Below are 11,197 nucleotides of genomic sequence, written 5' to 3' on the forward strand. Positions count from 1 at the left end.
GCACTTCTGGGTCGTCCCGTGCGAGTGCGAGAGAGACAGAGCGGCGAAACGACTCTTCGGAGTCTTCTCGGCTGCCGCAGTGGCGTGCGGTGCAGTGTAGGTGCAGTGTGCTCCGGTCACTTCTTTTGCCTTACCACACACACACAAGGAGCACGCACAAACAAACAGACAAACAAAGACCATGCCGCGGGAAAATTTGAAAAAACACAAAACACACACGCACTTGCACAGACACAAAAAAAAAGTCGGGAGGCTTTGGGTTGCATGGCACACCTGCATTCCTGCAATCATCCTTTCGCGGCAGGGCCTGTCGGCCGCCTCCCCCTCCCCCCTCCCCCCTCCCCTCCGGACCGATTTGCCGATCCTTCCCTGAAACGCATCCTCACACACGCGCGCACACACACACTCACACACACACACACACACACACACACACACACACACACACACACTAGCACAATGGGATAGGGTTGAGAGCGACTTCGACTTCAGGGAACCCGCCGGCCAGGCCAGCCAGGTCCGCCCGGGTCCGAGCCCGCTCAGCCGAGAAGCCGATAGGAAAGAAAAATACGCCTCCCGCCGGAAATTTTTGGAGATGCACGCAGTCCGACGCAGTCCGACGCAGCCCGACGCAGTCCCTTGTGAGTCCCCTCGGCCGGGCTGCCTCGGCTCCTTTGGCCCGCCTGCATTCCTGGGCGCCCCCGAGCCCCACGGGACCCAGGACCCAGGACCCACAGGACCCCGTGCTCGTGTTTGTACCGCATCCATTATCCCGGCTAAAAACAAGGCGCAGTAGTCTGAGCGGTGCTCTCGCCGCTGTCTCTCTCGCACCCGGACGGGCCCGGACGCCGCCCCACGAGTGCGAGAGAGACGGAGCGACGATAGCGCAACGGGGCGCAGACGGGGCGACGGAAATGCCAGTCGGGGGCCCATCCTGTTGGGCTGCCGAAAACTCCAAAACCTCTCCGAACGACCACCGAAGCGCGCTTTTGGGCTAGAGCCGAACAGAAATTGTTTATTCGGCGAGGACGCCACCTGTCCTGTCCACCTATTTCCTGGACGCCCAGCAGGGCAGCAGGACGAGCGCCAAATTTTTCCGACTGGCGTTTCCTTTGGCAACGTCGCGCCGCCTTCTAATACATACATGTAAGGCAGACGCTGCTTAGCAGTGTTGTTGTCGGGAAGACGGCCGGAGTAGTTGACCTTGCCATGACAGGTTGTGGCAGCCGGCAGGAGGAGGACCACGCCACGGGAGCCTCCCATGGGGCACCATGGGGCGCACCATGTGGCCTCATGGGGCTCCGCGGGGCATCGCTACCATGGGACACTCCATGTCATGGGACAGACAGCCATGAGAGACACCCTGGTTCACGCCTTGGAACAGCGTGCCGCTCGCTGTCCTGTCCCATTCGTCCCAGCCTCCAGCTGGCTCCCGCCCCTTTTGCAACGCGTGGCGGCCGGGGCGGCGGCCGGCGGTGGCGTCATCCTGGAGCCATGTGGAATGCACTGCACTGCACACCTGGTGCAGCGTAGTGCAGCGTAGTGCAGCGGGCTGGATCAGTCCGTCAGTGCAGCGCGGCCTGCAGCGCGCCGAGCGGGAAAGCGTTGCGCAAGCCGCGGCAAGTAGCATGCGGCGCGGCCCGGCCCGGACCCAAGTTAACCGTGACCTGCCCCACATACTGGTCCCTGCTAGTCCCTGCTAGTCCCTCCCTGCCAGCCCGCGCTGCCAAGTTGGCCAAGTTGGCCAGGCTGGCAAGTGGCTGGCCGAACCGACTGCACTTCGCGTCGCGTCGCCCCGCCGCGGAGCCGCGAAGTGCGTGGCGACGGCCACCCGCAGCCTAACTGCGCAGTCTAACTGCGCGAAAAAAAAGCAGACTTTGATGCTCAACTTGGTTCGATACCTGCTGTCGAAAATCCGATACACCTACCAAAATCAGGTTGCTAAACGACCGGTCACCGTGTGTACGTAGCCCAGCTTTTGGTTAGTGTGTATACGGGATTTTCGATTGCAGTTATCGAATTGAGCCCAACGATCACCAAAAAGTTATTGATGACCACAAATTTTTTTTTTTTTTTTCGTGTGTCTCGCCCGTCGCTCTCGCTGCACTCGCCGTGACCCCAATTACGAGGGCCTGCTTACGCGCTGCAAGCGGAATAACTGTTCCTATTTCGCATACCACACACACGCGCACACACACGCACACACGCACACACGCGCGCGCACACACACACACACACACACACACACACACACACAGGGAATTATTCACTTTCACTGGCGGCTTTCGCCGGACGCCCTGTTTTCCTAGCCGCCTGCTTAACCGCGGATAAACGTGGATCACGCCGATGAAGGCGATGAAGGCGATGAGGGCGATGGAGGTGCAGCTGCAGGTGTCTGCAGCGACCGCATCCGTCGGCCGGGCGGGCGGCAGCACTCGTTCCGGGGAGAGGATCGACCCGTCGCCCCGTCTCTGTCGCACTCATTGTGCACTTGCAGAGTCTGCAGACCCCAAAGAGGTGCGACAGGGACGGGCCGGCGAAGCGCCTCTTCGGAATCGTTCTTCGGCACGGGTGAGTTCCTCTACCAGTGCAGTGCCACCAGCCGTTGTTTCGCCTGCATGGTGGCGTGGAAAGCAAAGTCGCCTCTGCACCGATGGGTGCTCCGCCTCGCCGTGCTTTGGCTGGCCTGCTTTGGCGTGCTTTGGCGACAGTACAGTGCCGCGGCGCACGCGGCCCGCCAGTACAGTCACGCGACGCGCCGTGACGTCACGCACACGCACACCGCGCCGGAACACGCGGTCACGTGGTGACGAGCGGCCGAACCACGCGGGGCCTCGCAGCCTCTTGTCCGCGCCAATGTAAGCGCGGCCACGTTCGCGACTTCGGGGCACTTGTCCCATTCAAAGGAGCCCCGCGCTCCACCAGAAAAGTCGCGATAGGTCCCCTCCCCCTCCGCCGCCCCCTTTCCCCGGGCGACGTCCGAGCCGCGCCGCGTCCCGCGTGCCCTTCCCGCAGGATAAAGGTTAGCGGAAACGAGTTAGCAGCGGACAAACGGGAAAAGTGAGGCGAAGCAGGCGAAGCAAGCGGAGCCGGGCGTGGGAGGGGGAGGGGTTGGCGTTTCGGCCTTGTCCAGCGCCACGCCTGCGATCGCCCGGTGGACCACGGCCCGTCCACGGCCCGTCCACAGACCCGCATCGCGGACGGCCCGGACGGCGGCACCGGCCTCCGAGCCTCGCTTCGCCCGCCCGGCCTGACGGCCTGCTTGGCGGCCTGCTTGGCCTGTACGCCTTCCTCCTTCCTTCCGCCCCTCGTCGCCACGAAGACTGTCAATCAGGCCGGCCTGCTCGCCATTGTGCGGCCCGGGGAAGGGGGAGGAGGCCGCCGGCCGGCGCGCAGGGCCCACGGCGGCGGGCCACTTTCGTTCTGGAAACAAGGACGATTCGAGGACGCGCAGGACCCGCAGGCCCCGAGGACGCCGCCCTGGATTCGCCACCACAGTGCTCCAGGACTACCGGACGGCCGGACTGCTCCGGGCAGGACGGGGCCGCGGCAGTGTGCCTGGCAGTGCGCGGCGTGGGCGCGGAGGGAAGTCGCCGGTCGCCTCGCGCCGCCTCGCGCGCCGTCTGCCGGGGGTCTACGACGGCAGAACCCCCCGGCCCCTCTCCTCCTCCTCCTCTTTCCGTCCTCGAGCACTTTCACTGTACACCTTGCCGGTGCCTAGCCAGCCGGCCCCACCAGCCGGCCCCGCCAGCCGGCCCCGTCCCGTCCGCGGGCTGGGTGCCGGCCGTGCCGGTGCCACCTGCCCCGCCGCGCCTGCCTCGCGACCACGCATAGCAACGGCCCCGGCCTGCCCCGGCCCAGGTCACTCCGACTCCGGGTGTCAATTTTTCAAAATCGGACGTGTGTTTCTTTTCGGCAAGGGAAATAGATTCAGCCCGCCAAGACCCTCTGGCAGTGGCGGTGCCTGTCGGCCATCGCGCGCAAACGGAAATGCTGGCAGGCGCGCATCCCCCGCCGACACGTGCCGGGCTGCCGGCGCGTGCGTTTTATGCGTTGGCGTGCGCGTGCGTGCGAGCGCAGCGGTGCGTGCCGGCACCCGCATCAACACTCACTCACACGCACGCGCACACACAGAGGCGCGACCGCTCGCGCGAACGGGGCGGGAGAAGCGCCTGGGAGGTAGGCAACGCCGCGACAGCCGCGTCGGACAGGCCGGCCTACCCTGCCGGGCGCTCGCCCCCAGCGCGTCCAGCCCAGCGCCGCGCCACCGGCTGCCCGGCCGATTCAGAAACGCGGCTTTCGTCGCACTGTCTCTCTCGCGCACGTGAGGCACCAACGAAGGGCGCGGCGCGAGAGAGACAGCGCGGCTCAGAGTAAGACTGGCGCGAGGTAAAGTGTCCGCTGAGGTGTGACCGTCTAGGCCGCGCCCCGGCCCGGCCACCCCGCCGCCACACTTTCAGTCCGGTGACGAGGCAGACGGACGCTTTTTCGCTTTTTCCGCGCCGAGGGTGCCGTCGACGCGATGCCGACATGGCGACGGCGACATGGCGACGGCGACGCCCCCTCGGGAGGGCGGTGCCCCGGCGGCCGCGGGTGTGCGCACCTTGATCGGCGCTGGCTTCACCAGGGACCTATCACTGACCTATCTAAACCTGAGCAGATAAGGGCTGAAGGCCGGGGCCGCACCGGGCCGCACCGGGCCACCTGTCGTCGAATGACGCAAGACACGCGGCGGCCGTCCGCGTGCTCTTCGTCTCACCAGACGCCCCCGCCGAGGGGATGCTCGCGCGGCACGCCGGCAGGAGGCTCTTCCTTGTCCTCGCCGGCCTCGCACCGAACCTCCATCTGTGCTGCTTTGCAGAGTGCATCGGAGGGTATCTCCGGCCGCTCCGGCCTGTCGCTTCTAATTTTTTTTCTCCGGCTGCACATGCCTGCACGTTGCTGGTGGACGTGCTGCGGACGTGCCCCGGACGTGCCCCGGCTGCCCGGACGAGCGCTGGACGTGCTGGGAGGAAAAGAAGGTGCGCGAGGTACTCCGAGAGGTACTCCAGGAGGTACTCCAGGTGCCCGGCCGAGGTACCATCAAACCACTTTCCCCCAGTAAGCAGTGCAGGCGGCTGGAGCTGGAATCGGAACGCCTCGCCCCGCCCCGCCCCGCCTGCACTGCATTCAATGCGTGGCTGCACCGCGACGCCGCGGCCGCTCCGTGCCGGCCGAGACGGCCGAGGCGGCCAACGAAAGTAAAACTGGTGGAGGCTCGGCGCGCAGCACTGGCCGTGCACTCACTACGTACCTTTGTAAGGACGACGTGCAACCGGGTAACCGCGTAATGTCACTGACGCATCATCGCAGCGATAATTAAATCCAGGAGCAGCAGTCTTGTCCTCTTGTGTCACGAACACACACACGCGCACTCACACACACAAACGCGCGCACAGTCCCGCGGGCGGTGTCACTGGCCGTCAGGGCGGCGAGGACGGCGGCGAGGACGGCGGCGAGGACGGCGGTGAGGACGCGGCCATGCAGGCTGCACGCGCGGCGCCGGCGGCGTCGGGCTCGCGGCGGAGTGCGTCGCGGTGGAGTGCGTCGCGGCGGTGCGTCGCGATGCGGCGCGTCGCTCGTACAGGATGGGCGCGGCGACGGCGGTGCCGGCGAGGGTCTTCTGCGAGTACAGTGTACAGTCGGGGCCCGGGAAGGGCCAGGCCAGGCGGGGCCGGGGCAAAGCCGGGTAGGGGTCGGGGCCGTGCCGAGCCGAGCCGCGCCGCAAGCGATGGCGGAGTGGCCACGAAGTGGCGGCGATGGCGCGCGGAGCCTAAGCACAACGCCGAGCCTGGGCCTTGCGCCGCGCCTTTGCCTCGCCGCTAAGGCAATGCGAGTGTGAGCCTCAAGCTTGGCCGAGTCGAGTCCCAGCGTCGGGGCGGGGCTGGCGGCGGGGCTGGTGCGGCTGGCGGGGCCACGAAGGAGAGACAGGCGCTCCGCCGGGACAGGGCGGCCACAGGCGGCGGGCGGCGGCACAAAACTGATCAACAATTCAAGTGTTTCGATTGAGCCGGCTGGCTGGGCCGGGCAGGCTGGGCAGGCTGGCAGGGCACCAAGGAGGGGGCACGGAGCATGGGCCCCAGCGGCATGGGCCCCAGCGGCATGGGCCCCAGCGGTGGCGGGGCGGCCATGTGGAGCCGGCCGGCCGGCCTGCTGGTCTCGGGGCCTCGCCGCCCCCCTCGCGCCTCTGTGCCCATGTCTGTGCCCCTCCAGCCCCCTGGCCCAAGCCCTGGCCTAGCCAGGCGTGGCCGTCGCCGCCGTAGCCGCGGTACGGCGGGTCCATAGGCACACGGCAGTGCAGAAACGGCCGTTTCGTTTTGTTGCAATCCCTGTGGGACTTCCCTCGCGTTATTTTGCGCGTCACTTTGCGTGTCTCTGGACCCTCAGCTGTTGCGGCTGCTGCAAACTGCACGTTGTGCTTCGGGAACGGTGGCGGCCAGGACGCTGCGGGCCCTGCGGGCTTAGAAACCCGTGCCTTTCAGGCCATCTTGCCAACACATCTCCGTTCCAGATGCCACGCGCCTCGCTCGCGGGCGGCGTGTTAGAAGGGGCTACAGCAGGGCCTTCACAGAACAGCGCTGCGTTTCAAAGTTCGCGCCGTTAGTCCTCCGCGCTTTTGTCGCGTGTTGGATCGATTTACAAGCTGCCAACTTGACAGCAGTAGGAGTCACTGCGGCAGGACTGAAAGAAAACTCACACTCGTGCTGACGAGCGAGATTTGGCGAACGAGCGGCGCGCGCCAGGGGAGAGTCGGCCGCGTTGGCAGCCCTGCCTGGCTCTGGCAGCGCGGTGCCGGTGGCGCCACCACACGGCGCCAATGGGAACCCTTCCCTTGTAAATAGAGGCCGAGGCGCCCAGGCCGCGGCACCTATCATCGCCCGGCCCATCGGGCTTTGGGGGAAATGTCAAAAGGCCTACGCGCCTCGCCTCAGGCCGGCCGTCGGCCGTCTGCGGCGAGAATGAACGAGTCAGGCGAAGACTTGCACGTCCACGTCGAGAACTTCCCTCGCACCGCGGCGCCGCCTTGCCTTTCGGCGGGCCGGCTGTGCCTGTGCCTCTCCCCCGGACCGGACTGGTTCCTCTCTGCGGCGGACGATCGCGGCACGGCCGCACAGGACAGCCACTGACTTTCGAGCCTTTTTTTCGGGTCAGGCAAGGTCGAAACAATTGGCCTACCTCTATCGCCAGCGGGGCCTCTCGTCGAGGTCCCGGCCCATGTCGAGCACCATGCCGAGTGGGTAGGTATGAGGTCGGCGGCGAGAGCGGAGTCGGAAAGCGAAAGTGTTCGCGGACAACCTTGAACGCAAGCCTGGCGAGCCTGGCACGGCACAGGGCGCACGGGGCGCGCAGACACGGCCGGGGCGGCGGCACGACGTAGAGCGACGCGGCCAGGACGTGCCGGCCCGAAGCGCGACTAGTCCACCCCCTCCACGGACTCGGTCTCCACGGCCGGGCAGAAAGCAGCAGAAAGCCTGCGTCGCGGCTCTACCAGAGACTACGCGGACGGGCGGACCAGGGCGGACGGCATGGGGCGTAAGAGGGGCTGCGGGGTGGCGTGGCGAGGCGCGCCTGCCGGGCGGGCCGGGCGGTGGGGCGCCACCCCCGCGGCTACCCCCTCCCCTGAGCGGACCCAAGGCGCGGCGGGGCGGCGGGCCCGGGGGCGTCCCTTCGTATCGACCACGGTGCGTGTACGCCGTGGTGTGTACACCGTGTACAAGCAGGGCAAGCAGCGTCGACACCAGCCGGCACGCCCCCTTTCAGTGTAGGGCCGGAGGGCCGCGGCTGTCGCTTGGGCAGCTTGGGCGTACCATGGGCGTACTCGGACCGGCCGGGGCAGGCGCTATGCCAGGCAATCTTTCTCAATGCGCCATGACCGGACCTTAAATTTCAAAGTTTTTCATTTCACTCAAATTTTTCAAATCCTTTACCATATAAATTTTGTTTGAACCTCTTGTTTCAAGGTGATTCATTACAACTGAAATATTTTCCCGCCTCCTTCAATTGCTGAATGGTTTTCTTTTACAACCTAAATTTTAATTTAATTTTTGATATTTACCAAGTCTAAATTAGAGTTTTACTGACAGTTAACAGAAAAAAAAAAACGTCCAGAGAAGGCAGATGAAGCTAAAAAAAGGGATTACAGTACCATTTTTAACATGGTTGATCTGAGCATATTGTTTTATGACCAGGAAATAAAGCTACAGCATAAATATGAGGACATCATGATTTAATGATAATATGGAGAATAGTACACAACACTCAGCATGATAACTTAGCTGTGCAGCTTTCAATACTACAAGCCAAAAAAGAAACAAAAAAAAAACCAGTGAGTTTGAGGAAAAATAAACAATATAAGAGTTTTAGAAAGTAAAATCAAAATTTCATGCTACTTGTACACTTTGAGGATTGCATACAACAACAAAAGAATAATTGAAGACTCAAACAAAGAATAGATGATGGTCAAGACCCGAATTCACCACGTAAGCATCTTAGCTTCATGCAAGGGAATCAAAAACTCTATTCATGAAAAAAACACAGATACATTGTAAAAAATATTTTGGAAAATAGGACAGTATGTCAAAATTAAGTCATATCACTTCTTCACTTCATCATGAAGGCCAAACTTTGTTTTAACCTTGTCGAGCTCTTCTCTCTTCTTATCAACATCTACCCTCTTGAATGCCTTGGTAGCCTAAAAATTAGAATAAGAACAAAATTATGTGATACAGTAAAATGATAACAATCAAAGCCCTTCTGATGGACCAAAATTGAAGACATACCTGGTAGTATAAAACAACTAAATAACGATTGCAAACGTTGAATCCGGACAGATGGTCACAGGCATTTTTTGCATCAAAAATGTCTTCGTAAACTACAAAAGCTGTTCCTTTGGTTTCCGGAGTGTTTCCTCTGAAAGATAAACCAAGAGACTGTAAGTTTGACCTACATTTGACAGGAAATAAATAACTGAAACCATAAAATACTTACACTCTTATTTGACGAATCGCACCATACTTTCCAAATATATCATACATTTCATCGCCAGTAATTTTGTATGGAAGATTACGAATGTATAGGACTCTGTTCACTTCTGGCGGAAGTCGTACCTGAAACAAGGAAAGATAAATTTACTGACCCATAGAAGATGCAGATAAAAAAATGGAACAGCACAAGAGCTTTTGAAAGTTTTCAGAGGGTTACATGAGTCGCGGGAAGGTAGGAAAACAACATTTAAAACATGTATAACATGAAGAGGTTAGGTAGCATTAGCATGAGGAAGAGTTACATTTGCAGCAAGTTAAGTTAGTTCAATCAAGACAAGATACATACATGACTTAATAAAACCTTAACTTTACATACAAATGATTATTTTGGGTGAACTTGACGGGAAACAAATGACACAACGAAATGTGTTCGAACCCTAGCGCATTAGCATACGTTAAATTCTTTGAGACTAACATTTTGTCGTCGCTGCTGGAGCATCGCCATGATACAGCCGGTGTGATATTATGACTCAGAAACAGAAAAGGCGATTTCTGATCAGTTTTAGCAGCGACTTGAAGAAAAACTCAGCAAATTAAAAGAAATCCTCGACAGCAGCTACAGCCAAACAACAACACAACACGCCTTCTTTTGTTTCACCCACCACATCTCCGCCTTCGAGAAAAAAGTTGTTTGGCTGTTGGTACGACTGCCCCTTTTCCTTAACAGTTCGGCGGCAGTTTTCGAGTGATTCTATATCTAGTATCAGCCATCAGCTGGTTCGACATTTTAGATCTTAAAGTTCAACGGTGCTCACGTCGGAAAAATAATACTTGGATGGGATGATAAATATAAATGCAACTTTTAGAAAAGATATATTTAAAAACATACTTATAATTATATACACTGTATTTATAATTTTAACAACCCAACATATAACACTTAGAATTACTTTGCCATAAAAATGGATTACACACTGCTGATTCCAGCTTTTTCAGATTGATCTAGTAAATTTTGAAGATTACTTTCAAAGAGGTCACAACGGATTGGCATTTCCAGGGAATAGAAGGGATTTTTCAGAGCATAATCAGCATACAATTCATAAATTCGATGCAGTAGTAAGTCTGCTCCTGTCTGAGATGGTTCCACAATAAGCATAAACTTGACACCTGTAAGACAAAACACAAATGTTCAAATAATTAATGACACATCATATTAAGAAATACAATTGAAGTCTTTTGAATTTTAAGTATATACTGCCCTGTTTTAAGAAACCAACTTGCCTGTTAACGTCTGAAAACAATGGAGATGAAATGTATCTGCTTCCAAAATTTGAATACCAGAAGTACGAGGTTGTGGACTCAGCTGACTTGCTATTGCAAAGAGCGGATAGAACATGCTCGCCAAGAAAATCTTCTCATTCGTGGACATCTTTGATCTTCCAAATCTGAAACAAAACAAACAAACAATTTAAGAAGGGTAATGAGGGAGAGGACATATTTAAAAATTCAGCAAGGTTTCTTAACAGAATTCATCAATGTAGTCAAAATAGAATGAATGAGCTTACTTGAGATTAATAGGATAATTTTCAGGATTTTCTAGAACCTCAAACACGTCACGTGGATTTTTGTCCTCCTCGATGGTACGCCCGTTCACTGGAAAACCATTTACTGCCAGAAGTAAATGGCCAACTGTCAATGGAAAAAGGAACATAAGTAGAAACGATTTGATTTGAAGTATCGGCAATCAAAGTTGATAGAATTGAGTTTTAAAAGTGAACTGACCATTGACTCCGTTTCTCTGCCCGAAAGCCACAACGACTTGCTTGTTCTGGTAGACTAACTTATGCTCCAAAGGAAAGCTGTACGTCTTCTCTGTCTCAATTTTTGGGATATTGTGATCATAGTTGAAAATGAGACCACCTGACTTCGATACAATATAAACACTGTATATCACCATTGTTTTCAAAGATAGCCCAGAGATAGGTTAAAGACTTTTCTCAGTTATTAAACTTTTCAACGTTTTGGAGGAACGATTAAATTTTGAAAGGTGAAAAGAGTGACTTCTGAAAACAGGTTAAAGCAACACCAACAAAGTTGACAGATGGCCGGTCTGACCGAGCTGGCAGCTTCAGCTTGGCGTCTGCTGGAACACAGTCTAATCTAGAGGGCGGTGA

At 57.6% G+C, this 11,197-nt stretch overlaps 3 protein-coding genes across 3 annotated transcripts in view; all 3 read right to left on the reverse strand.

The window, feature by feature from the left end:
* LOC117646099 (solute carrier organic anion transporter family member 74D-like) overlaps nucleotides 1-5,501 on the reverse strand; it is a 28,184-nt gene extending 22,683 nt beyond the window's left edge. The window contains exon 1 of the mRNA XM_034386802.1: nucleotides 5,294-5,501. The gene's annotated coding sequence lies outside the window, so the exon portion shown is untranslated. The remainder of the gene's footprint in view (nucleotides 1-5,293) is intronic.
* Nucleotides 5,502-8,249: 2,748 nt separating this feature from the next.
* On the reverse strand, nucleotides 8,250-9,687 carry LOC117646015 (splicing factor 3B subunit 6). Its single transcript, XM_034386634.1, has 4 exons — nucleotides 9,499-9,687; nucleotides 9,028-9,146; nucleotides 8,820-8,949; nucleotides 8,250-8,731 (listed from the first exon to the last, which is right to left on the reverse strand). The coding sequence occupies exons 1-4, from the start codon at nucleotides 9,526-9,528 to the stop codon at nucleotides 8,633-8,635; spliced, it is 378 nt and encodes a 125-aa protein (XP_034242525.1). The 5' UTR covers nucleotides 9,529-9,687; the 3' UTR covers nucleotides 8,250-8,632.
* A 194-nt stretch (nucleotides 9,688-9,881) lies between these two features.
* LOC117646014 (trafficking protein particle complex subunit 4) lies at nucleotides 9,882-11,141 on the reverse strand. The gene is made up of 4 exons (XM_034386633.1): nucleotides 10,806-11,141; nucleotides 10,589-10,712; nucleotides 10,305-10,468; nucleotides 9,882-10,190 (listed from the first exon to the last, which is right to left on the reverse strand). Exons 1-4 carry the CDS (start codon nucleotides 10,978-10,980, stop codon nucleotides 9,991-9,993), a joined length of 663 nt encoding a protein of 220 aa, XP_034242524.1. The 5' UTR covers nucleotides 10,981-11,141; the 3' UTR covers nucleotides 9,882-9,990.
* Between the last annotated feature and the right edge of the window lie 56 nt (nucleotides 11,142-11,197).

Source organism: Thrips palmi, unplaced genomic scaffold, assembly GCF_012932325.1.
Source record: "Thrips palmi isolate BJ-2018 unplaced genomic scaffold, TpBJ-2018v1 HiC_scaffold_19, whole genome shotgun sequence".
Classification (NCBI taxonomy): Eukaryota; Metazoa; Arthropoda; class Insecta; order Thysanoptera; family Thripidae; genus Thrips; species Thrips palmi.